This window comes from Carassius carassius, chromosome 42 (genome assembly GCF_963082965.1).
Source record: "Carassius carassius chromosome 42, fCarCar2.1, whole genome shotgun sequence".
In the NCBI taxonomy this organism is placed as follows: domain Eukaryota; kingdom Metazoa; phylum Chordata; class Actinopteri; order Cypriniformes; family Cyprinidae; genus Carassius; species Carassius carassius.
This window is the reverse complement of record NC_081796.1, coordinates 581016-607500: the sequence shown is the minus strand read 5'-3', so window position 1 is coordinate 607500 and position 26485 is coordinate 581016. Positions and strand designations below refer to the sequence as shown.

General features: G+C 42.4%; 2 protein-coding genes across 2 annotated transcripts; both read right to left on the bottom strand.

Annotated features, from left to right (window-relative positions):
- Nucleotides 1–4827: 4827 nt before the first annotated feature.
- LOC132123958 (uncharacterized) lies at nucleotides 4828–6463 on the bottom strand. The gene is made up of 4 exons (XM_059534650.1): nucleotides 6099–6463; nucleotides 5240–5334; nucleotides 5070–5140; nucleotides 4828–4956 (listed from the first exon to the last, which is right to left on the bottom strand). Exons 1-4 carry the CDS (start codon nucleotides 6461–6463, stop codon nucleotides 4843–4845), a joined length of 645 nt encoding a protein of 214 aa, XP_059390633.1. The 3' UTR covers nucleotides 4828–4842.
- An 8755-nt stretch (nucleotides 6464–15218) lies between these two features.
- On the bottom strand, nucleotides 15219–16724 carry LOC132124514 (uncharacterized). The gene is made up of 7 exons (XM_059535573.1): nucleotides 16448–16724; nucleotides 16027–16360; nucleotides 15842–15930; nucleotides 15703–15767; nucleotides 15543–15617; nucleotides 15388–15462; nucleotides 15219–15275 (listed from the first exon to the last, which is right to left on the bottom strand). The coding sequence occupies exons 1-7, from the start codon at nucleotides 16641–16643 to the stop codon at nucleotides 15219–15221; spliced, it is 891 nt and encodes a 296-aa protein (XP_059391556.1). The 5' UTR covers nucleotides 16644–16724.
- Between the last annotated feature and the right edge of the window lie 9761 nt (nucleotides 16725–26485).

The following is a 26485-nucleotide window of genomic DNA, read 5'->3' as shown; positions in this document are numbered from 1 at the left end:
TTATGACATTTTATCTTACAATTATGAATTCTGAAAAAGAAAAAAAAAATTCTCGCAGTTCAAATCTCTGTTTTCTGTTTTTGACACAATAAATAAATAAATAACTGAATTCTGGGTTTAAATCTTGCAGCCCTGTCTTTTCTTTTTTTCACCACAGAATAAAAATTGTAATTATGACTTTTTTTCTCAGAATTGTGAGAGCAATTGTTTTTTATTTGTTTGTTTGTTTGTTTGTTTATTTGCTTATTTTGTGACGAAAACAAGGTTTCGTATAACATTTAAGTGCAATCACTTAGAAAAGTGAAACGTCTTTAATTATGAGATGAAAATCTCAATTTTACTCACCCATGATCTGAATTTACAGGCCGTTTTATTTCTAAATAAAGTGGCTGGGTAAATCAGACTAACTGAACTTCCTGTAAGAGAAATGATTGTTGTTTCTTGGCACTTTTCTGATTTAGTGCAGGAAAATCATGTAGCAGATGCTGAAACATTCTTCCTTTTTCGTAAGTCTCAGTGGTGTTTGTTCTGCTTATTATGGGATGTCAGGCTGGTGGTTAATGAGGAGTCCTGATGAAACGTCTGGATGACTTCACTCACACTCCAGTGAGCAGACAGATCACTTCCTCAAACACATTCACACAGAGACATCCTGAACTGTGTCTCTTCCTCTGTCCTTCGTCCCAGCAGAGGAACTTCAGTTTTCTTGAGAATGTGTCTCTTGGTGCAGATGTGTCAGCGAGGACAGTCTGACTCCAGCTAGACGGGTAAATGAATCAGAGCTGTGGTCACACACGTCTCCACGAGTCTCGCCCGTCTGCTAGCAAACACACTCGCTCTCCCTCGCGTCTCACGGGTTACTGAGGCTCACACACCATTTATCCTTAATTAGTGTTATTAAGTCTTTCAAAAACACGCTCTCATCGGGTAATTCGTGTCTGGAAGGGAGGAGAGTTGTGTTGAGACGAACACATTCACACTGCCTCTGCGCAGATTTAGAGCTTGGATTATATTTACCACTGTTTGCTGAGGATAAAAGTGTTCAGTTGTTACATGTAACTCATTCAGCTCCGTTTGTGCAACGGATGTGAATAATATCACAAATAGTGTGACTTGTTGAAGAAATATACAGTTTTTCTTTAAAAGGAATAGTTTGACAATGTGCTGAAAATATCCTCACCTTGTGAGTGTGTGATGAGTTTGTGTCTTCATCAGGTTTGTAGAAATGTAGCACTGCATCAGTGTGTCATCAATGGATGCTCTGTAGTGAATGGGTGCCGTCAGAATGAGAGTCTGATAAAAACATCACAATAATCCACAGCACTCCAGTCCATCAGTGAAAATCTGGAGAAGACAAAAAATGAAACACATCCAGCATTAAGATGTTTTTAACTCAAATACATAGAGTCTATAATCCAAGACACAAACTCGTTTACTGGATGACCTGAAGGTGAGGATATATTCACAAAATTTTCATTTTTGGCTCAATTATTACTTTAAGTTGGCATGAAATAAAAACTCACTCTGTTTTCTAAATGCATATTATAAAATAGGTCTTGCATCTGTGCAGGTGGTTAATTCTTCTAAAAATGTTTTGAGCTCATATTTTTTTATTGAAATGCCATTACTGGAACTACTTCTCTCTGGTGATGTATGCAGGACTTTTCCAAATTCCACCCCTTCAAGCTCTTTTGAAAGCCACGCCCCACATCTCAACATCCAATCAGCAACTGATGCACAGAAGCACCCCACACACACACATTTACAATGCAGAAGAACAGATCTGCTTCTTTGTTTCATGGTGACTGTACGTCCAGATTCTGATCAGTGTGTGTAGCTCTCAGTTTCCTGATTGTTGTTTTGTTGTGGGCTGCCAGGGCCCTCCCGGTGCTCAGGTGACAGTGGCAGACCTCTCTTAATGGGATGTCACCAGCTGTCCTCACAGGTAGATCCAGAGCCCTGCTCCAAACCATCTGTGCATCCTCCATCATTACCGGCTCTGAACAGAGAACACAGGGAAATCAGAGAGAGAGAGGTGGCCAGAGCTCAGGAGACACAAATGGAAGGATAGAGAGCAGAGAGCAGGATAATGAGGAGCGCTGGGATCTCCCGGAGGAATACGGCCAGCTGTCCCTCACAGATCCCAGAGGACACCTGCACCCGATTCCCACACTCTCAATCATACGACTCGATGCACGTTTCTTACATACTAATGTCAGACTGATCCAGGATCAGCTCTCCCTATCAGACTCATAATCATGATCTGAAAAATCTCATAAGCAAAGGTACTCGAAAATGTAGTGGAAAAATAAAAAGCCTTTATGGCTGAACTGGTCACACTTAAAATCATGCAGAGCTTAATGAAGAATCATCACAAGGAGAGATTCATCACTCTCAGACTGTTAATTAGTTGAAATGCTTCATTATTTATCATAGGGGTCATGACTTCTGAAAAACAGCTGAAGCCGGTTTGCTGGACTTCTTTCACAAACAGACCAGACCAGACCAGAGCAATACAGTACAGTGTGCCTCTTCTGTGGTGTGGTTTATAAAGCATCTATAAACAGACTCTTGGTAATCACAGGTCATGTAAAAACACACGACAGCATCATTGTGAGGCCCTCCTGAGGAATCAGTCTGTCATTACACACAAACCTTCAACTTCACTCTACTCAGGATTGTTAGAGAACATTTTACCAGAAGCTACAAATTCAGTTTTTCTACTACAAAAGTTTACATTTAATTCAGTGTGTTACTTTCCATTTCTTTGTAATTATTTGTGCAATTAACTAGTTTTTTACATTAATTTCTTCTCAGTGTTTTAGTGAACATGCAGATATATTCAGCGGTTATCTGCTAACAACACTCTCTACATCATCAATAGCACAAGATATCTGTGTCTCTCTGTTTACCCACTCACTCTTTACTGGTATATTAATACCTTCATGTTCTGTAGAGACTCATGTAATTGCTGGGGTCCTAAAATTGATCATTTTTCCTTACCTTTCTACAAATATTTCCTGCTGACCTAATAAGGCAGAGATGACAGATATCACTGAAGTTTTAAACCAGGGATGTCTCTAGATATTATGCTCTATCTGACACACAAAACTCTTAGAGCCCAGACTAAATCATTATAACATTATTGTGAAGGATTGTTGATGCATGTTGGTAAATGTTCATTTTGTCCATAATCGGTTCCTCGTAATATTTGGAAAATTCATGCAAGTATGAAGATGACCATATGAAGTAACTGACCTCACTGACACTGGAATGAGAGAAACCTCTGACACACACACACACACACACACACACACACACACACACACAAACTGTGTTCACATTGAAATGAATGCATTTGGCAGACACTTTTATTCAATACTTGCACTGCATTCAAGGTACAAGCTGACATTTTCAGTTCATGCATTCCCTGGGAATCGAACCCATGACCTTGGGTTATAAATGAAATGAAGTGCAGAGATGTTCCATGTAGCTTTTAAAACTGGACACATAAAAATGAATTAAACAGTAAATAAATTAAAGACATCTGTGTTAAAGAGAAGTTTTGTTGATATCGGAAGGAAACTGCAGTGAACGGCTGTCGAATCACACGCCAGATTCATTCCTCCATTCCTGACGCTGCCACTGATGAGAGTCAAACATCAAACATTAATATAGACTATAGTTATAATTTCCATCCTGACTACAGCAATCAATCACACAATCACATTGTTCATACATTTCATATTGTGTGCACTGCCTTCTAAGACAGATTTGCTTTCCTTTAGGATGTTCACTACTGCTCAAACATTTGGAGATTTATTCATTTATTTTTAAGAAATTAATACTTTGATTCATCAGGGACGCATTAAATTGATCAAAAGTGACAGTAAAGACATTTATAATGTTACAGTAGTTTTCTATTTCAGAAAAAAGCTGTTCTTCTGAACTTTCTGTTCATCTGTGAATCCTGAAAAATAAAATGCATCACAGTTTCCACAGAAATATTGAGCAGCACAACTGTGTTCAACACTGATAATAATCAGAAATGTTTCTCGAGCAGTAAATCATCATATTATTCTGATTTCTGAAGATCATGTGACACTGAAGACTGGAGGAATGATGCTGAAAATACAGCGGAGCATCACAGAAATACATTACACTTTAACACAGATTCACACAGATGATTTACACTGGAGTAATATTTCACTGTTTTACTGTATTTCTGATCAAATAAACACTTCAGCCCTGAGCAGAAGAGACTTCTTTCAGAAACATTAAAAATCTTACCGAGCCCAAACCTGAGAGCAGCAGTGTATTAGAAAAAAGAAATAATTCACCAAGATATTTTGTTAAATAAATACAGCTTTGAATAATCTCTCAATAATTATGGAATAGTTTTTTGTGCTCTAACAATTGGAAGATTATAAAGAAACTGATATTAAACAGTTGATCCAGACTCACAGTCACGTCTTCATAATGTTCACATAATCTGGTTCTTGCTGAGACTAGGGGAGAAAAAAAAACACAAATTATTATAACATACTGTAGATCCGCAATAAATTTGTGCTATTTTAAAGCATGTTATTGTCTCAGCAATACAAAAACTACATACGATCTAAATAAATATAGAGGAAATATACTGTAAGTATTTACAGCATTTGATAAATCACTTTTTTTGACCACAGCCAGGCCGGTGGATTTATGACTGGAAGCAGGTATCTGTCACACACACACACACACACACACACACACACACACACACACACACACACACACACACACACACACACACACACACACACACACACATGTATTTCAGTGGTCTTCAGCAGTGTTTTACTATAGTATGAAAGGCAGAAGATAAAGGGAAATCCTTGATATGCACACCTCACTGATTGTTTTGAGTTCAGCCATATTTTCATACACTCCTTCAGCAGCAGAACAGCCATTTGACTGCCATTGAGAACAGAAAAAGAGTTTTCTATGAATGTGTCCAGTCTGTTGTTTCTCTGAATGTAACAGAGTACAGGTTGATCCCTGATCTATTACAGTAATGCTGAACTCACACGCGATGACTGTTCCCTGTGCATCGTCACATAATGACCTCCCTCTGCTTCATTCACAGACTGGAAGAATCCTAAAAGTACAGGTGCATAAAAACCATCATCATACTGTGTATAGAACACAGGGACTTCACATATTTCCACAAAACTAAAGATGCAAGTAAATTACTTACTTCTTTTGCAAAACCTAGCCAGTTTCAGTGCCAAGTAAATGAATATGAGCAGGAGAATTTCCAAAATCACAGGCAGCAGAAAGAAAATAGCTGTCCTAAAATACAACAGAATAGTGAAACGATTTTATCTTCTGAATAACTGCCTACCCACTTCAAACTCAGCATCATGTCAAAGTTATAGTTTTAGAAGGCAAAAAAAGCTGCAAATTCTCAATTGGATATAAATGGTTTAAAAAAATATTCCACACAAACGTGATCATTGTAATCTGTCATCATTTACTCTCTTATGTCGTTCCAAACCTGTATGACCTTATTTCTTCTGAAGAACATGAAAGCAGATACTCTGACAAATGTTCAAGCTGCTCTTTTCCTTAAAACAAATGCATTTAATCAAAATAGTATCCAAAAAGGAACCATAAAAGCAGCCCACATAACTTGTAAATATTGACCTTTTCCTCACACTGAAGTCTTTATATGAGCTCAGAAGACTTATTTTGACACCATCTGGCCACTATATGCCTTCATTATATGGAAAAAAGCGGCTTGGACATTATCAATAATATCAAAAATAAATAAGAAAGATAAAAAATAAATAAATAATAAAATGTAAATAAATAGATAAAACACTTACTAAAAAAAGATTTGTTTTTCTGCATGTCATGCAATCATTACCTGACTTCAGAGAACCATAAACATGAAAATGTGTTGTTAAATTATTGAAATATTAACTTGCCATCTCAGTGGGAATTTAAGTAAGTATTTTAGGTCAAATAGCTGAATAGTTTTGCCCTGAAGAAAGACAGGCTCATGAGTTTGGACCAGCATGACTCAGTGAGTCGTTGTATTAAAGTATTGTCACCTTTTGCGAGTGCTAGGTGAGAACTGACCAGACTCTGTTGTAGTTGGAGTCTTACTGCTCTCCTTCTGATGGACAGTGATTTGAACAGGCATCTGCAGATCTTCTGTCGAGCACCAGTACCATCCCGTGTTCTCCTTCTTCAGCAGGCTCATGCTTACAGTCGTGTTTCTCAGACCATGTCTGATCTTAACTGAGGCTCCAGCTAACGTCCCAGATGCTCCTGTAATGCACTGATCTCCAAACTTACACCATTTTACACCATATTGTGCACCCTGATGGTAGCAGGTGATGGTAACGCTGCCATTCTCAGATCCAGTCACAATCTGAGAGTTCACATAAAGTCTTGGAGAGTCTAGAAATAACATAGAAAATGTCTCTGTTATGTATGGTAACCTTCGTTCCCTGAATGAGGGAACGGAGATTTCACGCCAGTGACCGACGAATTGGGATAGCTTCGATAGACCAATCTACTTTGAGTGTAAACTAAACGAGCCAATGCACATTGGCATACAATTATTGCATCCAGTTGCAGCTGATCACAGCATGAGTATAATAAGGCAGCAGGTGCAATGCATACCAGGTTTTCACTGAGGATCCAAGCTGGTGACCCGGCGGCTTAGTGTTGGCACAGCAACCGTGGCGACAGGACGTCTCCGTTCCTTCAGGGAACAAGGGTTACCATACGTAACAGAGACTTCCACTTTCAGTCAGTCACTCTCGACGAAATTGGGATCCCTACCAAAGCGCCATGGGTGCTGCCCCTTGCAGTGCCCTGTGCGAGCCGCCTGCACACCTATTAGGTGTAGGCCGGGGCTAGGAACAAGCAGTTCCACTCACCATTGTCAAAGCACTACCCTGGGTGAGATTGGATAACACCGGGAAAACGTAGCCGTTCCGCTTGGAACATGGATGCTGCGGAAGCCCCATCTTTCCTGAAGGAGATTTTGGAAGCAAATATATATATAGCATCCGTTTAGGTGTATATGGAGAAAGCTGAGGTGATTAAAACCCTCTTGGGAAGGCAGAAGTCTGCCAGGGAAACACAGGCTCTAAGGCTATACCATGGACTATACACATACGACTACCGCTTAGGTCTCAATATGGAACCCAGCCTTCCACGGTTCTCACATATTCAACATGAATGCCTGGCACCAGAAGTTCCACGATATCCAGCTGCCTAGGGTGATGGATGATCTCAATAAGGTCTATAGTACAGACACTCTGGAGCAGTTTTAGCAAGCCAACACTAAACGGGGCCTCTCAGTGCCACTACCCGTTTGAGGTGCGAACACCGGAGGATACCAGCTCTACACGAAGGCTATGGAACCTAGCGAATGTGTTAGGGGTCGCAAAACCCGCAGCTCTACAAATATATGTCAGTGAGGTGCCACCAGCCAGCGCCCAGGAGGATGCAACACTTCTAGTTGAGTGAGCTCGCAACCTGAATGGGCAGGGCACACCCTGTGCCTGATAAGCCAGGGTTATGGCATCCACAGTCCAGTGGGCCATCCTCTGCTTAGAGAGACAGCTTTCCCCTTCTGCCAGGCTCCGTAACAGACAAAAAGCTGGTCTGACGTCCTGAAGCTTTGTGTCCAGTCTATGTAGCATCTCAATGCTCGGACGGGACAGAGCAAAGCCAGAGCTAGGCCTGCCTCCTCCAGGGGCAGTGCTTGGAGTGCTTGGTCTTTGAAGGGTGTAGTGGGAACCATGGGCACGTAGCCAGGCCAGGGCCTCAGGATTACCTGGGAGTCAGCCGGCCCAAATTCTAGGCATGAATCATCAACTGAAAATGCATGCAGGTTCTCTACCCTTTTGATTCAGACCAGTGCAAGCAGGAGCAGAGTTTTCAATGAAAAAAACTTTAGCTCAACTGAATTCAAAGGCTCAAATGGGCCCTGCTGTAGTGATTTAAGCACTAGAGTCAGGTCCAAGGAGAGTATAGAGGGGAGCTGGGAAGGGTTTAACCTGATGACAAAGTCATGCTTACCTAAAGACTTCCCATTCACAGGGTCATGGTACGCAGCAATAGTGGCAACCTGGACTTTGAGGGTGGAGGGAGACAGCCTTCGCTCCAGACCTTGCTGCAGAAAAGAAAGCACGACCGCAGTCAGGCATCTTCAGGGGTCTTCTCAACAAGAATAACACCACTCGACAAACAGGTTCCACTTCAAGGTGGAAGCATGTCTCGTAGACGTGCTCTTGCTGAAGTTCCAAAGGTCTGGATGCGGGTGGTAAATGGTGCCCGATCTCTGAGTCAGTAGATCCTTCCTCAGAGGAATCGGCCAAGGAGGGGCTGTCATGAGGAGCACTAGTTCAGGGAACCATGTCTGAGTGGGCCAATATGGCGCCATTAGCAAGACTTGCTTCTCGTCCTCCCGGACTTTGCACAGTGTCTGTGTGAGAAGACTCACTGGGGGAAACACATATTTGCGTAGGATGGTAGAACAACTAACAGTGAGAGGTCTCTGGAGAAGCAAACAGGTTTACCTGAGCGTCTCTGAACCATCACCATCAACCATCAGCTGGATTGCAGGGGATGGAGTTGCCATTCTCCCGGGAGCATTGCTCGAGACAGCTCATCAGCTGTATGGTTGAGCAGCCCCGTAATGTGAACAGCACGAAGTGACCTCAGAACCTTCCGACTCCAAAGGAGGAGGTGGCAGGCGAGTTGTGACAAGCGATGGGAGCGCAGACCACCTTGTCGTGTGTGTTGTCCATTCGAACCAGCATATGCTTGCCTCTTAAGCGACCTTTGAGGAGGTACAGAGCAAGGAATACTGCTAAAAACTCTAGGCAATTGATCTGCCAATGCAGCTGCGGGCCAGTCCAAACCCCTGAGACTGAATGCCCATTGTACGTGGCCCCCCAGCCAGTGGTGGAGGCATCCGTGTAAACCCCAGCATGCCTGGAGATCTGTTGTAGGGGCACCCCTGGCTGGAGGAATGTAAAATCTGACCACGGGGTGAGGGTTTGGTGACAGGCCAGTGTAACTTGTACCTCTGGACTCGGCCATAAAGCCAGTGCTGGAGTGGTCTCATATGTAATAGGCCGAGCGGTGTAAGTGGCGCTACGGCCACCATAAGTCCCAGGAGCCTCTGAAAAAGTTTCAATGGGACTGCTGTCCTGCCCTTGAACGTACTCAAGCAGGCTAGCACTGACCACTTAAGTTCCTCTGTAAGGCACACTGTCTGTTTGACCAAATACAACTGACCATACCAAGAAAAGAGATCCTCTGCGACGGCGAGAGTTTGCTATTTTCCCAGTTGTTCCGAAGGCCCAACAGGCTGAGATGCCAGAGCACCAGGTCCCTGTGCTAGCACAACTAATCCTGAGATTGTGCTAGTATCTGCCATTTATTTAGATAGTTGAGAATGCAAACACCCTGCTCTCCTAAGGGGAACAAGAGCCGCCACTGAGACTTTCGTGAAGACACGGGGAGACAGGGACAGCCAGAAGGGCAGGACCTTGCACTGATATGCCCGTCCTTCGAACGCAAACCACAGAAAAGGTCTGTGGCGCGGAAGAATCGATACATGAAAGTAAGCGTCCTTCAGGTGGATCGCTGCAACAAATCTCAGGGATGGATGCATCCGAAGATGCGTTTCTGCATCAACATCTTGAACGGTAGCTGAGGAAGGGCCCAGTTCATAACTGGCAAATCTAAGATCGGCCGTAACCCACGCCTTTCTTGGGTTCAATGAAGTAAGTGCCGTAAAACCCTGTCCTCGTATCGACTGGAGGAGTAAATATGTTTTCACTCACCACTAGGTTTGACAGGGACCAGGACAGGTTGGGAGGCCTGCTTACGCCCAGCTGTATGGTGCCACTTGCTGGAGGCTGCTGCAGATGTGGCGCGGGGGCAGACGCAGGGGGCCACCCTCAGTGACGAGCAGGCTGGGGCGGTGAGGCTGGCGGACGGGTGGAGGCAGAAGCTGCCAGCCAGGCAGAATTTTGGACTGCCTCAGTCTGGGTCTGGTCTGGGACACAGGGCGTTAAGGAACGGATCTTTTTTGGCGTCCCTCATTTAAACCAGACTCAGGCAGAGGTGGAGTTCCTGGACCACAGGAGTGGACATTGCATGACCCAGAGAAGTGAGGTCAGTGGTGGTTCAGAGTTCTTTCAGATCTTTTGGATCGTGACCACCCTCGTGCAGGTCCTTCAATGCCTTGGAGTGGTGCACCTGCAGTAACGCCATAGCGTTTCTTCCGTACAGAAAAGCAATGGGGTGGGGCGCTGAGAACCAGTGCAAACCACCACGAGAAACCAATCTTCCTGCCTCAAGGGCTCGGGATGCGGTGGAGATTTCCACTCGAGCGCTACTCTTTCTGCGGCCCGGGAAAGCATAGCGGTCATCGCCGGATCTGATTCAGGGTTTGCCACCATCCAGGAGGGCTGCTGCATGGCTGAATCTTCATCGGGACAGCTCTTTCTCCGATGATGAGATTGACATCTGGTCGGGGGGAGTCCCACTGGAGGGATGGTCCCCAGAGGGTTGGTTTCCTGCATGGTTTGCCACTACTGTAATTCTCAAACTACCCACGCTACTGCTGGAAGTGGTTCTCGTCTGTCACCCGCCAGAACGAGCCCCAGATCGCGGCAGCAGCAATGGGACTCCGCCCCCCTGAAGGTAGCAGAGCCTGGTTCGCAGCTCCGAGATAGTTTTGGAGATTTGCTTTTTAGGAAATGCTCTTTTAGTGCTGAGGGGGAATTGGCTGCTTGCAACACAACAGGGGGTAGGGAACGACTCGGGAATGACCACCGCTGAAGCGCCATCTCGCCAACACACAAAGTTTCCGAGAGCATGCTGAACTCGTAGTTCACAGCAGACCCAGTTGAGCAGAACGATACTACGCTCGGCTCTGAAGCGAAAAAGCTGCTATGCATTGCACCTTCTGCCTTATTATACTCAGCTGCAGCTGGATGCAATAATTGCATGTCAATGTGCATTGGCTCGTTTAGTTTACACTCTAAGTAGACTGGTCTATTGAAGCGATATCCCAATTCGTCGGTCACCGACCTGACGTCGAGAGTGACCAACTGAAAGGGAACATCAGTTGCCACTCATTTAGCAGTGTGTTAAAAGAACAGTTCACCCGAAAATTTAAATTTGCTGAAAATGTGCTCAGCTGTTTGAACTCTCATTCTGAAGGCACCCATTCACTGCAGAGCATCCATTGGTGAGACACCGATGCAATGCTACATTTCTCCAAATCTGATGAAGAAACAAACTCATCTGGATCTAGAATGGCCTTAACGTAAGCAAATTTTCATTTTTGGTTGAACTATTCCTTTAAGAATAATAACTTTTCTGTAATTTACCCTAACTTTTAGGAGTTTGTACAAGTTCAGTTTGACATCAGAGAGGTTCAGATAACTGTAAGATGCTCTCACCTGGTGTGACGTCCAACAAAAAAAAAGTGGTTTTTCTTGAGAGTCTCATTGTGTTTTTATATTTTTATTTTTAACATTTTGTACTTCTTCTTTGTACGTGAAAATGTAATTTGGTGTTTATGTATGCATTTTGTGTGCTTTGGCTGCTACCTTGGCCAGGTCTCTCTTGTAAAAGAGATTCTGAATCTCAATGGGACCTCCTGGTTAAATAAAGGTATAAAAAAAAAAAAAAAAAAAAAAAAAAAAACCCTGCATATATATTAAAAGCTAAAGGAATACGAATGGCACACCAGTAATAGCCAGGCTCCTGGACATCATCCATGTGGACGGTGAAGATGTGACCTTTCGTGTCATCTGAGATTTTGTAATGATATGTCTGGACACTCAATAGCCAATAGTCTCCAGCGCTCAAGTATTTGTATGAAAATGCATATTTCTGATTATATAAACAAGGAATTATGACAGACTGTCCTCTCCGAGCAGATATCTGGCTGACTGTAGTGATGTCCTGCGCTCCTTCAAAAAAGAAATATTGTATATTAAAATAATGAATTGATTAATCCGAAATCTGTGGTGTTTTATGCCATTTTAACATATTTAACTTCATATTTAATTAAAAAATATAATATTCATATATGAATATAAACATTAAAATAACAGTTTGATCTAAATACAGTCAAACATTTTAAATGTAACCTTTAAAAAAATCCTAAAACGCTTTTTTTTTTAAATCCCATATTTTCAATATAGTCTCTGACTTTTGTACCCTACTGTTCACTCCTTATGCCAAATCAAAATATTGTTGACTTTATAAATTCAGTAGTCTTGCATATTTGCATAAACATGAAAATCTTGAGATTATTCATATAAGAAAATTATTCACATTTGACAGGACAGTAAAGCAAGTGTATCTGTAAATAAACGTTACGTTACGGATGCTTGTGAGGTGGTTCTCACCTGAGAGTCTGATGAAGCTGAAGATGAAGAGAAGACAGTTCAGATACATGGCTGTGTCATTGTGAAGATGTTTGGTGGGAACACTGTTATTTTCTCTTCTCCAGTTCCTGTTTTTCTGTTGCTCTGGTCTGACTCACCCTCCGCACAAAACACCATCATTTTGCAAGAGTTTTTGTGGATAGTGTGACAAAACTGCTTATTTATTTATAACAGATTTAAGCTAGGTGAAACCAGTGCGACAGCTTATCTCTAAAGCAATAATGAAAACAGCATTAACACTGACAGAGAAAAAACGACCGCCTTTTTGTCTATAAAGTCTTTCCAGGAATTACAAAAAAATAATAATAATAATACAGTTTTTTTTTTTCGATTGCTAAACGACAGTGAGCACAACTGGAGTCACATGTGCAAAACTTTAACTACAGTCTGCACAGCAGCAGTTCATGTGAACAAACTCTAGTTCGTTTTTCATTGCTTGAACACCGTTTTCCAAACTCTACACACTTATCCCACGACTTTAACCGCAACCTGCACAACACTGTGGATTTACAGCACTTTGTTCAAATGCTAACACACTGCTGTCAAAACTGTGAAGCACACATTCAAAACAGAAGAGATTTCAGCCTTGTGCCTTTCAAACACTGCTGACTGCAATTTCAGGATTAGCCCAGAAAATTATTTGTTCGAATTACAGTATGTTCTTTTAGTTTCTACCTTTTTTCCTCATTACTGTAATTCTGTTAATTGCTACAGACTATTGAAGCAAAGAATTGTTATGTTCTAAAAATGTAAATAAATCATGTGAAAGAATGTCACTCTTTTTTTTGAAGAAAATCTGACTTTTATATGAAGTCACTGAAATTGTTCAAACTGTAAAGATGAAAAGTGAGTATTTTCTGTATTGGTGTTTGATGCTAGTGTTTCTCCTCTCGGTGTGTTCTGACTGAGTGTGTGTTATCTCAGTGAGAGTTGTGTGTAGTGTTTTGAGTCATGTGTTAAGAGTTGTGTTGCTTTGATTGAGTTTTGCAGGTGATGTGAACTGTTTAGCTCAGGTGACTGTTGCTAGTGCAGACTGTAGTTAGAGTTTTGCACATGTAGCTCCAGTTGTGCTCACTGACGTTTAGCAATCGAAAAAAACTGTAATAATAATAATAATAAATAGACAAGAAATAAGCACTATGTTTCCACCCACAGTTTTCCACTTGATGAAAGCAGAGCCTCAGAGCTTGAGACACACAGACTGGGTTACACTTCAAAGACACGCTTCGCCTAAAAATAAACTTCTGTCACTTTTTGTACGAGACTGTTTACATGCTATCTTTTTTTGTATGCAGAACACAATACATTTCATGTTTAAGTTCCAGGTACAATCATTATTTTCCAGATCTGTCATTGGATTTGATACAAAAAAAAAAAAAATTAAGTATAACAGTAAACCTTTAACACGACTTTTCAGATATTACAAAAAAAGTATATTTTTAACACTGTATTTAACAACTTTTGTTTTCACAAAATATGACTATTATAAAAAAAATTTAAAAATGCTTTTGTGTGTGTGTGTGTGTGTGTGTGTGTCTGTGTGTGTGTGTGTGTGTGTGTGTGTCTGTGTGTGTCTATGTGTGTGTGTGTCTGTGTGTCTGTGTGTGTGTCTGTGTGTCTGTGTGTGTGTGTGTGTGTGTGTCTGTGTGTGTGTGTGTGTGTGTGTGTGTGTGTGTGTGTGTCTGTGTGTGTCTATGTGTGTGTGTGTCTGTGTGTCTGTGTGTGTGTCTGTGTGTCTGTGTGTGTGTCTGTGTGTGTCTATGTGTGTGTGTGTCTGTGTGTCTGTGTGTGTGTGTCTGTGTGTCTGTGTGTGTGTGTGTCTGTGTGTGTGTGTGTGTGTGTGTCTGTGTGTGTGTGTGTGTCTGTGTGTGTGTCTGTGTGTGTCTATGTGTGTGTGTGTGTGTCTGTGTGTGTGTGTGTCTGTGTGTCTGTGTGTGTGTGTCTGTGTGTCTGTGTGTGTGTGTGTGTGTGTGTGTGTGTGTGTGTGTGTGTGTGTGTGTGTGTGTGTGTGTGTCTGTGTGTCTATGTGTGTGTGTGTCTGTGTGTCTGTGTGTCTGTGTGTGTGTGTGTGTGTGTGTGTGTGTGTGTGTGTGTGTGTCTGTGTGTGTGTGTGTGTGTGTGTGTGTGTTTTCCTGAAGCTGAAATAATGGAGCAGGGCACTAGCAACACCACACTCTTAAAAATAAATGTTCTTTACTGGCATCGAAGGGTCCATGGAGAAACTTTAACATCCACAGAATATTTCTGTTCCACAAAAGGTTATTTATAGTGGAAAAGGTTCTGACTGAAGACTACTAAAAAATGGAATGAAATTAACATCAGAATCAGAATTAGCTTTATTTGTCAGGTGTGGGCACACCTAAGGAATTATTATTATTTTTTACATGATTTATATCATAATATATAAACTCTGTACACACAGCTCGGATGTTGAACCTTTGTGGGCATGTTCACATCCCTAAATGAGAAACAATTACACAACTTCAAGAAAAACATCCGAGGTTAACCAGTAGTTCCCACAACTCGAGAAGAAGAAAAAAAAAAGAGTGTCAGGGGTTAAAATGACCTACAACATTATATTAGGGTTTAAAAAAAGATCCTTCGTATTAGTTATTTTTCTAATCACAGAGTCAAATTGAATAAAACTAATGCTATACATGAGTTACACACATCTGGTAAAACTCTGATTATCACAAACAAACATTATAAAAACCATAAGCCTGTTTATCGAGTTCACTTTTTCACTTTTCTGACCATAGATGCATATATGTTTTTATTATCTGCAGTCAGCTACCACAAGAACACAACAAAACAAGACAAGACAAAACAAAACAAAACAAAAATACAGTTAGACTGACATTATACTGACATAAAATCCCTATAAATGAAAAACTAAGAGTACCTGATTGTTTTGTTTAATTCCAGTCATGGTTACATAGAGATCTTCACATGCAATCTCATTGTTTTTCCTATTTCCCTATAAAAATACATATTTAAATTAATAATAACAAAAATTGTTTACAGTTTTGTGAATTCTATAAATGCAATAAAAAGTACCTGAGTGTTTTGTTTAATTCCAGTCATGGTTTCATAGAGATTTTCAGACGCAGCTTCGCTGTTTTTCCCAGTTTCCTATAAAAATACAGTTTATAATATTAATACTCACACTAGTGATGAATAGTGAATAAAAGCTGGCAGTTTTGTGAAAGTGACCTACTTTGGGCAGCTGTTGTTTGTCCATGCCTTCGTGTAGATTTGAGCTTTCTGCAGATGCGGATTGTTCTGCGGATACACACACATGTAATACTGCACATACTCTGTCATTGCCTTATTAATCAAATGATGAAATCACTCACTTCTGGTGTTCCTTGCTCTGATCAGCATCACAGCTGCACAGACTGTAATCAGCAGCATCGCTCCCAGCAGCAGCAGCCACAGGAACTGTCTGAAGTCAAGGCTTGCAATGAGAACGAATGAAAGCTTGATCAGAGGTCAGTCCACCTCTAACGAGTGCTGTGATTAAACCAGCACGATCTCTTACCTGTCTGCACTGGGTGGTGTGCTGCTATAAGAGGGGTTAGTTGTACACTGTGTAATATCTTGGGCCTCCATCACAGTAAGATGAACAGGCATCTGTGAATCCTCATTAGAGCAGAAATACCATCCACTGTCCTGTGTCTGCAGCTGCCTCAGAGTCACTCTCAGAACAGAACCGTCATCATCACGCAGCGCAGTCCTCTCTAGAGATCGTCCATCTCTCCCCGCACAAGATCCTCTGATCGTACACCAGTGTGAAGCGCCGTGACAGAGGATCGTGACGTTACCTCCCTCATAACCTGACACAGTCTGACTGGAGACACGGAGCCCTGCTTCTGCTACACATGAGAGAGAAGAGAGCAGAGTCATTTACATGGTCTGGAATATATGCTTTGGTTAATTATGCTGCGCAGAAACAGTGATACCTTCAGTAACCTGCAGGTAGAGATATGTGTGAGGATCAGATCCAGACACGCTCACAGCACACCAGTACCAGCCGGAGTCACTCACTTCAGCTTCTCTCAGTGTCGCCGTAAACACTTTTACTGCTGGATCATCCTCAACAGACATCCTGCTGTGTGTCACGCAACCACTGAAGAGCCAAACACCTCCACGACTCATGTATTTGGGGTGATTAGCATATTTCTGATCATATAAACACGGGACTGTGATCGTTTGTTGTTTCTGAACACATATTTTACTGACTGTATTGATATATTGAGTTCCTGTAAAATAAATATATATATATATATTAAAAACAGCAGTACAATTGTTTTACTGAAGATCTTATTAAAGCATTCAATTGGGTGGATGTTGATGTGAGAGACAACAGGTGATACACTTTTTCACTGGAGGAAGTGTTATTATGGATTATAGACTCTATGTGTTTGAGTTAAAATCATCTTAATGCTGGATGTGTTTCATCTTTTGTCTTCTCCAGATGTTCACTGATGGACTGGAGTGCTGTGGATTATTGTGATATTTTTATCAGACTCTCATTCTGACGGCACCCATTCACATCCATGAGACACTGATACAATGCTACATTTATACAAACCTGATAAAGAAACAAACTCAATCTAATCTCAGATTAAAGGAGTTAAATTGTCAGCAAATTTCCATTTATGGACAAACTATTACTTTAAAAACATCACAAACGAATGGAAACTCAAACACAATGACAGTTATACAGTGTTACAGAGACCCAGTGTTTACACATTTCAGAGAAATTAATCTGCATGAAACATAAGCATCAATAAGCATTTCATTTTGAGATTAATTTCTGCATTATCAAAGGCTCCCGCAGAATTTCCTCTGAAACCTGACCTGATAATTCAGTTGATTATAGATCCTGTGCTGTTTGTTCTGTTAAAAACACTCTGATGCTGTTTTACTAAGAAACCACTCCAATTGATTCACCTCACCGTGAATGAATTAAACTCTGATTCAGACCGCTATGTGAACGCATTTGCCCAATTCACAGAACAGAACCGACTCAAGAGACAAACAAACAGAGACAGACTGTTATTGCTTAAATGTTTCCAAAGAAATTCATGTCTGTGGTCTGTCAGGCTGCACACACCATTACACAGAGTATATGTGCTGATGAATCATGATGAAATACCCATAAAACATCTCATTCTTGACCTCTTAGTTATGATGCATTAGCTCAGTTTTAGCTGAAAACTCAGTCGTCTAGATAAAAAGAGATGTGGAAACGTGACCGTGAAAATATTACAACTGCTAGCTCTTGGCAAAGTTAATGGTGATTTAAAAAATGTATTTGCATTTCATTTTGGCAACAGCTACATTACAGGACAATTATGCTCAATATTTGAGTTACTATTGCACAAACACACATGCAACACACTAAACCAGTACTGACTTTAACACTGACATGTTACCAAAATTGACTCAATGCACTGAGAAAACAGCACGATCGAGTGTGTCGTACCTGAAGCGTGTGTGAGGACGAACATCAGCAGCAGACGCTCCATCATCACTGTGCACAGCAAGACTGAGCTCATCTTTGTATGACTGTACACATAAATATGTTTCACCACATTTGAGGCAACAGTATTTGTGTCACTGCATTTCATATGCAGTCATATCATGCACTTTACATCATCTCCATCATGCACATTTTAATATTAAATTGCACAGTTAATATTTTATTATGCGAGACTATATGCTTGTATTTGAGTCATATTTGTATGTGCTTCCTGCGGTATAACAGTAAGGCGCCCTTGTGAAGATGCTGCTGATAAAAGCTGTGTCTCTGAGACCTTCTACAGACTTTTATCAGCAGCAAAGTTCACCCCACAAAGTTTATAGATCAAACAGATCTCTAGATAAAACTGCCTTTCAATGGGCTTGAAACAATTAGTTACAACACTAAAGGGAGAAATCTCTTTTTTAATAGATAAATATATATATATATATATATACTATATATATACTATATATATGATCCAGTGATATAAAACAGCTCTTTCACACCGGTTTCACACACACCATTCATCTGAACACTTGTTCTCGTGTTTTCTTCTTTCATGACGAACTCAGAATCTTCAAAACTGACACAACTGGCCTTTCACCTCAGGCGACTGGATGCCTGTCTCTGTTGTATTCTCAATTATCTTGGTTTCATCTCGAAGGCCCAGTGTTCAGCTAATAAATCTACTGGTTGCTCTATTGCTGTCTGTGGTGGAATTTTCTCGTCAACTAACGTTTACTTCCTGTTTTTAACATTCATCTTTCTAAAGTTAACCCACTTACAGCCGTTTTCATGAAGCGAGCGTAGAATGATCTAAAAAACACCTGTTCTTAGACCAGAGGTTAAACCCCCACTGAAAACAGCATATATACACACATACGATATACTGAGTAGAAATACATCTGAGGTGAGTCAAAGATGTACCTACACCCTGCAGTATAATAATGCCAAAATAAGAGGGAACATATAAATGCACTAAGGACGTCTGAGGAACTCAAACACAACGATTACTGAAGGTTCAGACGCTCGCTGATGCTGCAGAAGATAAAAATACACATTAAGAGCCGGGTGAAAACTGCTCGAATCTGAAGATCAGGGTCAACTCAAAGAATTAACATCACATTCAAAGTGTTTGTAAGATTTTGACCTGTATATAGATGAGAAGTAATATTTTATCAAAATTTCAGTATGCAATATTTATCAGACACCACAATTAGAATATTTTCTTACCAATTTATTTATTTCATAGTATTTCAGTCCAGTGATGAGTCAGTCTAGAAAAGGAGAGACAATAGTATGTTGATATGATGGTGTGGTTCTTTAATAAGGTTATATTTCGCTTAATGTGAAAAGGAGGTTGTGAGGGACCTTTATGGTGTAAGGTTCTAACCTGACTGGGTTTACTGATCACAATAAAAAAAACTGAAGAGAACTGCATTTGACAGTCAATAAGATCCTAATCAACTCACCTGAGATGTTGAAGAGCATGTTAAAGGGTTAGTTCACCCAAAAAGGAAAATTATGTTATTAATAACTCACCCTCATGTCGTCCCAAACCCGTGAGACCTCCGTTTATCTTCAGAACACAGTTTAAGATATTTTAGATTTAGTCCGAGAGCTCTCAGTCCCTCCATTGAAGCTGTGTGTACGGTCTACTGTCCATGTCCAGAAAGGTAAGAAAAACATCATCAAAGTAGTCCATGTGACATCAGAGGGTCAGTTAGAATATTCTGAAGCATCGAAAATACATTTTGGTCCAAAAATAGCAAAAACTACGACTTTATTCAGCATTGTCTTCTCTTGCGTGTCTGTTGTGAGAGAGTTCAAAACAAAGCAGTTTGTGATATCCGGTTCACGAACGAATCATTCGATGTAACCGGATCTTCTTGAACCAGTTCACCAAATCAAACTGAATCGTTTGAAACGGTCCTTGTCTCCAATACGCAATAAGCTGTTAACTTTTTTAATGTGGCTGACACTCCCTTGGAGTTAAAACAAACAAATATCCCAGAGTAATTAATTTACTCAAACAGTACACTGACTGAACTGCTGTGAAGAGAGAACTGAAGATGAACACCGAGCCGATAATTGGATCTTAGTGCTGCGTTCGACACTATTGACCACAACATTCTTTTGCATAGACTAGAACACTTTGTTGGCATTAATGGAAGTGCATTAGCATGGTTTAAATCGTACTTATATGACCGCCATCAATTCGTAGCAGTGAATGAAGAGGTATCCTATCGATCACAAGTGCAGTGTGGAGTCCCTCAAGGCTCAGTACTAGGGCCGCTACTCTTCACGCTTTATATGTTACCCTTGGGAGATATCATCAGGAAACATGGTGTTAGCTTTCACTGTTATGCTGATGATACTCAGCTCTAGATTTCTTTGTGGCCCTTTGAAACACAACAATTTGAAAAACTAATGGAATGCGTAGTCGATATTAAAAAAACTGGATGACGAGTAATTTCTTATTTCTAAATTCTGAAAAAACAGAGGTGTTAATTATAGGACCTAAAAACTCTGCATGTAATAACCTAGAATGCTGTCTAAAACTTGATGGTTGGTCTGTAAATTCTTCGTCATCAGTTAGGAACCTAGGTGGGCTATTTGATCGCAATCTTCCCTTAGAAAGCCACGTTTACAGCATTTGTAAAACTGCATTTTTCCATCTCAAAAATATATCTAAATTATGACCTATGCTCTCAATGTTAAATGCATAAATGCTAATCCATGCATTTATGACCTCAAGGTTAGATTATTGTAATGTTTTATTGGGTGGTTGTTCTGCACGCTTAGTAAACAAACTACAGCTAGTCCAAAATGCAGCAGCAAAAGTTCTTACTAGAACCAGGAAGTATGACCATATTAGCCCGGTCCTGTCAACACTGCACTGGCTCCCTATCAAACATCGTATAGATTTTTAAATATTGCTTATTACTTATAAAGCCCTGAATGGTTTAGCACCTCAGTCACGGTCACGCTGTCTGGTCTCTGTTTCCCTGAGTCTCCACTAGTGGTCTCACTTCCCCATAGGCACCTCACCGTAGGCACTACAATTCCCACTAAGCCTTGTCCCTTCATCACAGGTATTGCACTCCTGTTAATGGCCGGCAGCCATATCACCCTGGAGCCCAAGACCGGTTTCTCACTGAAGCTAAGCAGGGCTGAGCTGGTCAGTACCTGGATGGGAGACCTCCTGAGAAAACTAGGTTGCTGCTGGAAGAGGTGCTATTGAGGCCGGTAGGTGGTGCTCACCCTGTGGTCTGTGTGGGTCCTAGCGCCCCAGTGTAGTGATGGCGACACTATACTGTCAACAAGCACCGTCCTTCGGATGAGACGTTAAACCGAGGTCCTGACTCTCTCCCGGTGGGATGGCCGTTTCTCGACGGGGTCTACAAACAGGAGGACCGCCAGCCCAGCGCCACTGCACAAGGTGGTCGCCAGCCCAGTCCCACGATGCAAGATGGCCGCCAGCCCAGCGCCATAGCACAAGGTGGTCGCCAGTCCAGCGTCACGGCGCAAGATGGCCGCCAGTCCAGCGCCACGGCACAAGATGGCCGCCAGCCCAGCTCCCAGCACAAGGTGGCCGCCAGCCCAGCACCACTGCCCAAGATGGCCACCAGCCCAGCTCCACAGCACAAGATGGCCGCCGGTCCAGAGTCATGGCACAAGATGGCTGCTTGTCAAGCGCCTGCACAGGATGACAGCCACCGTTGACCCTCCAGAGTCGAGTCAGGTTCCCGTTGACCCTCCAGAGTCGAGTCAGGGGCCTTTGACCCTCCAGAGTCGAGTCAGGTCAAGTCACCGTTGACCCTCCAAAGTCAGGTCAAGTCACCGTTGACCCTCCAAAGTCAGGTCAAGTCACCGTTGACCCTCCAGAGTCAGGGCTAGTCACCGTTGACCTTCCAGAGTCAGGGCTAGTCACCGGTGACACTCCAGAATCAGGGCTAGTCACCGTTGACACTCCAGAGTCAGGGCTTGTCACCGTTGACACTCCAGAGTCAAGTCACTTCATGGGCAAAGTCAAGTCACCGGTGTTCTTCATGGACAAAGGCAAGTCACCATTGATATTCATGGACAAAGGCACCTCACCAGTGATCTTCATGGGCAAGGGCAAGTCACCAATGATCTTCCTGGGCAAAGTCCAGTCACCAGTGTTCTTTATGGGAAAAGGCAAGTCACCATTGATCTTCATGAGCAGAGTCATGTCACCAATGATCTTCATGGGCAAAGGCAAGTCACCATTGATCTTCATGAACAAATGCAAGTCACCATTGATCTTCCTGAATCCAGTCTAAACACCACGGAATTACCAGAGTCTCTCCGCATCTCTGCTGAACTACCAGAGCCTCCCCACGTCTCTGCTGAACTACCAGAGTCTCTCCGTGTCTCTGCTGAACTACCAGAGCCTCCCCACGTCTTTGCTGAACTACTAGAGCCTCTCCTCGTCTCGGCTGAACTACCAGAGCCTCTCCTCGTTTCTGCGGAACTTCCAGAGCCTCGTCACGTCTCAGCCGAACTCTCTGAGCGCTCAACTGATCCTGTCATGGCCACGGAGGCCACCCTTAACTTGTTCATGTTCTCTGTTTCAGACTTGCCTAGAATTGCTCTCCGGTTAATTCGATCCCACTGTGGTGGTCTTCTGCGCCGCCCGGGTGGGCTTCTGTCTCGACCACACGGATGTGTGCTCAGTACTAGGGCCGCTACTCTTCACGCTTTATATGTTACCCTTGGGAGATATCATCAGGAAACATGGTGTTAGCTTTCACTGTTATGCTGATGATACTCAGCTCTATATTTCTTCGCAGCCCGGTGAAACACACCAATTTGAAAAACTAATGGATTGCATAGTCAATGTAAAAAACTGGATTACGAGTAATTTCTTACTGCTAAATTCTGAAAAAACAGAGGTGTTAATTATAGGACCTAAAAACTCAGCTTGTAATAACCTAGAACACTGTCTAAGACTTGATGGTTGCTCTGTCAATTCTTCGTCATCAGTTAGGAACCTAGGTGTGCTATTTGAATGCAATCTTTCCTTAGAAAGCCACGTTTATAATCCTCTACGTCCGCTACGTTCTCAAAACTCAGGCAATTTGATAATACCTAGAATATCAAAATCAACTGCGGGCGGCAGATCCTTTTCCTATTTGGCGCCTAAACTCTGGAATAACCTACCTAACATTGTTCGGGAGGCAGACACACTCTTGCAGTTTAAATCTAGATTAAAGACCCATCTCTTTAACCTGGCATACACATAACATACTAATATGCTTTTATTATCCAAATCCGTTAAAGGATTTTTAGGCTGCATTAATTAGGTAAACCGGAACCGGAAACACTTCCCACAACACCCTACGTACTTGCTACATCATTAGAAGAATGGCATCTACGCTAATATTTGTCTGTTTCTCTCTTGTTCCGAGGTCACCGTGGCCACCAGATCCAGTCTGTGTCCAGATCAGAGGGTCACTGCAGTCACCCGGATCCAGTATGTATCCAGACCAGATGCTGGATCAGCACCTAGAAAGGACCTCTACATCCCTGAAAGACAGCGGAGACCAGGACAACTAGAGCACCAGATACAGATCCCCTGTAAAGACCTTGTCTCAGATGAGCACCAGGACAAGACCACAGAAAACAGATGATTCTTCTGCACAATCTGACTTTGCTGCAGCCTGGAATTGAACTACTGGTTTTGTCTGGTCAGAGGAGAACTGGCCCCCCAACTGTGCCTGGTTTCTCCCAAGGTTGTTTTCTCCATTCTGTCACTGATGGAGTTTCGGTTCCTTGCCGCTGTCGCCTCTGGCTTGCTTAGTTGGGGACACTTCATCTACAGCGATATCGTTGACTTGATTGCAAATAAATGCACAGACACTATTTAACTGAACAGAGATGACATCACTGAATCCAATGATGAACTGCCTTTAACCATCATTTTTGCATTATTGACACTGTTTTCCTAATGAATGTTGTTCAGTTGCTTTGACGCAATGCATTTTGTTTAAAGCGCTATATAAATAAAGGTGACTTTGACTTTGATGTGGTGGTCTTCTGCGCTGCCCTGGTGGGCGTAGCCCAGTGAACTGCCTCTCACACTCTCCACATCAGATGTTTACTCCACTATGCGTAAAGTGAATGGATGGCCCTGACAGAATACCTGGTCGTGTGCTTAAAGCCTGTGCGGAGCAGCTGGCTGAGGTCTTCACGTACATTTTCAATCTGTCCCTGGCCCAAACAACTGTCCCCACTTGCTCAGAACCTCCACCATCGTGCCTGTACCGAAGCACTCCACTGCATCGGTCCCTAACGACTTCCGTCCTGTTGAACTCACCCCCATCATTGCCAAGTGCTTTGAGAAACTGGTTGCATCCCACATAAAATCCTGTCTCCCTGCTACATTAGACCCATTCCAATTTGCCTATCGCAACAATAGGTCAACAGAGGACGCCATCTCAACGGCACTTCACTCTGCCCTCACCCACCTGGACAGTCAGAACACAAATGTGAGATTGCTGTTCATAGATTTCAATTCTGCATTTAATACGGTAATCCCCTCCAAGCTGATCTCCAAGCTCAGCCATCTTGCAATCAGCACACCCATCTGCAACTGGATTCTAGATTTTCTGACTAACAGACCTCAGTCTGTTAAGTTAAATAACCTCTCCTCCTCCATCATCACCCTGAACACTGGAGTGCCACAAGGCTGCGTACTTAGCCCTCTCCTGTACTCCCTATTCACCCATGACTGTGTTCCTGTTTATGGCTCCAACACCATAATCAAATTTGCAGATGACACCACGGTGGTAGGTCTGATCATGGATGACGATGAGTCAGCCTACAGGGATGAGGTGCAGCACCTGGCTGTGTGGTGTGCCACCAACAACCTGGAACTAAACACCCAGAAGACTAAGGAGATCATTGTGGACTTCAGGCGGACTAGGAATCATGCACACACACCCATCTACATCAACGGAGCTGTAGTGGAGCATGTGTCGAGTTTCAAGTTCCTCGGCATCCACATCTCAGATGACCTCACCTGGTCCCTAAACACCTCCACCCTGGTCAAAAAGGCACAGCAGAGCCTTTACTTCTTACGGTGCCTTAAGAAAGTTCACCCGTGTCCCAGGATCCTTGCTGAATTCTACCGCAGTACCATTGAGAGCATACTCACAAACTGCATCTCAGTATGGTACAGCAATTGCTCTGCATCTGACCGCAAAGCACTCCAGCGGGTGGTGAAAACTGCTCAACGGATCAACTGGGAACACTTCCCATACCACCCAATGTACTTGCTACGTCATTAAAAGAATGGTATCTACGCTAATGTGGCGTGGCAAGATGGTTCAAAGGCTTTTCTTATAATACTTTCTACCACCAACCAGCAACACTGTTGGTATTAAACCCCACTTACATAAAAGTAGCCGACTACGCCACCTAGGTTGTTTACTAAAACCCAGGACCCAAGTTCACCCAATTCAATTATTCACTGAGGGCTGGGCACGATTGACACTCAACAGTAGTAGATTGAATTACAAAATATTTTATTATCATAAAATCAGGATGATCTAGATATTAAAACAAGTATCAAAAAGATGCAGTCCTTAGCACAGTCTGATATGACATCTTTATGGTCAACCGAATGAATGTCCTAGGTTGGTCCCACCACACATAGGTCTCCACAGATCCAGCCAGTAGTGTACTAGAGAGAAATAAGAAACAACTACCAGTATCTCCAGTCCAATGTCAGCAAAAGCTAACATAGCCTACTACCACTCTTACTTGTCCACACAAATACACACACCAACCAATATACACTGCAACCAAATAAGTCACACCACTACAAAAAGGAGAACTAAGAGCTATGGCTAGTATACTGGCAATTAGTTCTTAGTCTCTATTAATTAGGAATTAGATGCAAAAAATGGTCACAATCACATCCATCAAACGATCTTCAAACTGGGGTTGTACTCACAATATGACTGGGTAGCAGTTATCACTGCTATTGTGTTCCTTCTCAGATGCCAGCACTGGCGCACAACACTCGACAAGCCGTCGACTTTCACGTAAGTGATGCAATCCAAACGAGACACCTGTCAGTCTCTCAAGCACGGTCTTAAAGGCCAACAGTCTCCACCTCTTTTTCTAACCAACGTATGACACTAGGTCACTTATTAGTCTATCAACAGACGTGTTAAAAGAACAAGCATAATACAAATCACTTGATCAATGCACCAATCATATACATTAAAATGTATATCAAAAATGCATTCATCTCAATAATTCACTCCCATCACAGCCCCCCACACTAAAATGTCAGCAGTCCCTGCGATTACTTAAAACCCTTCATCTAAACCGCAGAGGACATTGCCCTAAATTCGGACGTCTAACTTGATCCTCTTCACTCACATGATCAGGCTCTGAGGCAACCACATGCTATAAGGCATGGGATCCAACTGTC

What these genes read in the sequence shown, in the direction of transcription:
- LOC132124514 (XM_059535573.1), bottom strand. Translation starts at nt 16,643, where the DNA reads ATGAGTCGTGGAGGTGTTTGGCTCTTCAGTGGTTGCGTGACACACAGC. An exon ending in ACACCACCCAGTGCAGACAG is followed by an intron (nt 15,931 to 16,026) that starts GTAAGAGATCGT and finishes CCTTGACTTCAG; the next exon opens with ACAGTTCCTGTGGCTGCTGC. An exon ending in ACAAACAACAGCTGCCCAAA is followed by an intron (nt 15,618 to 15,702) that starts GTAGGTCACTTT and finishes GTATTTTTATAG; the next exon opens with GAAACTGGGAAAAACAGCGA.
- LOC132123958 (XM_059534650.1), bottom strand. Translation starts at nt 6,463, where the DNA reads ATGTTATTTCTAGACTCTCCAAGACTTTATGTGAACTCTCAGATTGTG. An exon ending in TCACCTAGCACTCGCAAAAG is followed by an intron (nt 5,335 to 6,098) that starts GTGACAATACTT and finishes GTTGTATTTTAG; the next exon opens with GACAGCTATTTTCTTTCTGC. An exon ending in ACAGGGAACAGTCATCGCGT is followed by an intron (nt 4,957 to 5,069) that starts GTGAGTTCAGCA and finishes TCTCAATGGCAG; the next exon opens with TCAAATGGCTGTTCTGCTGC.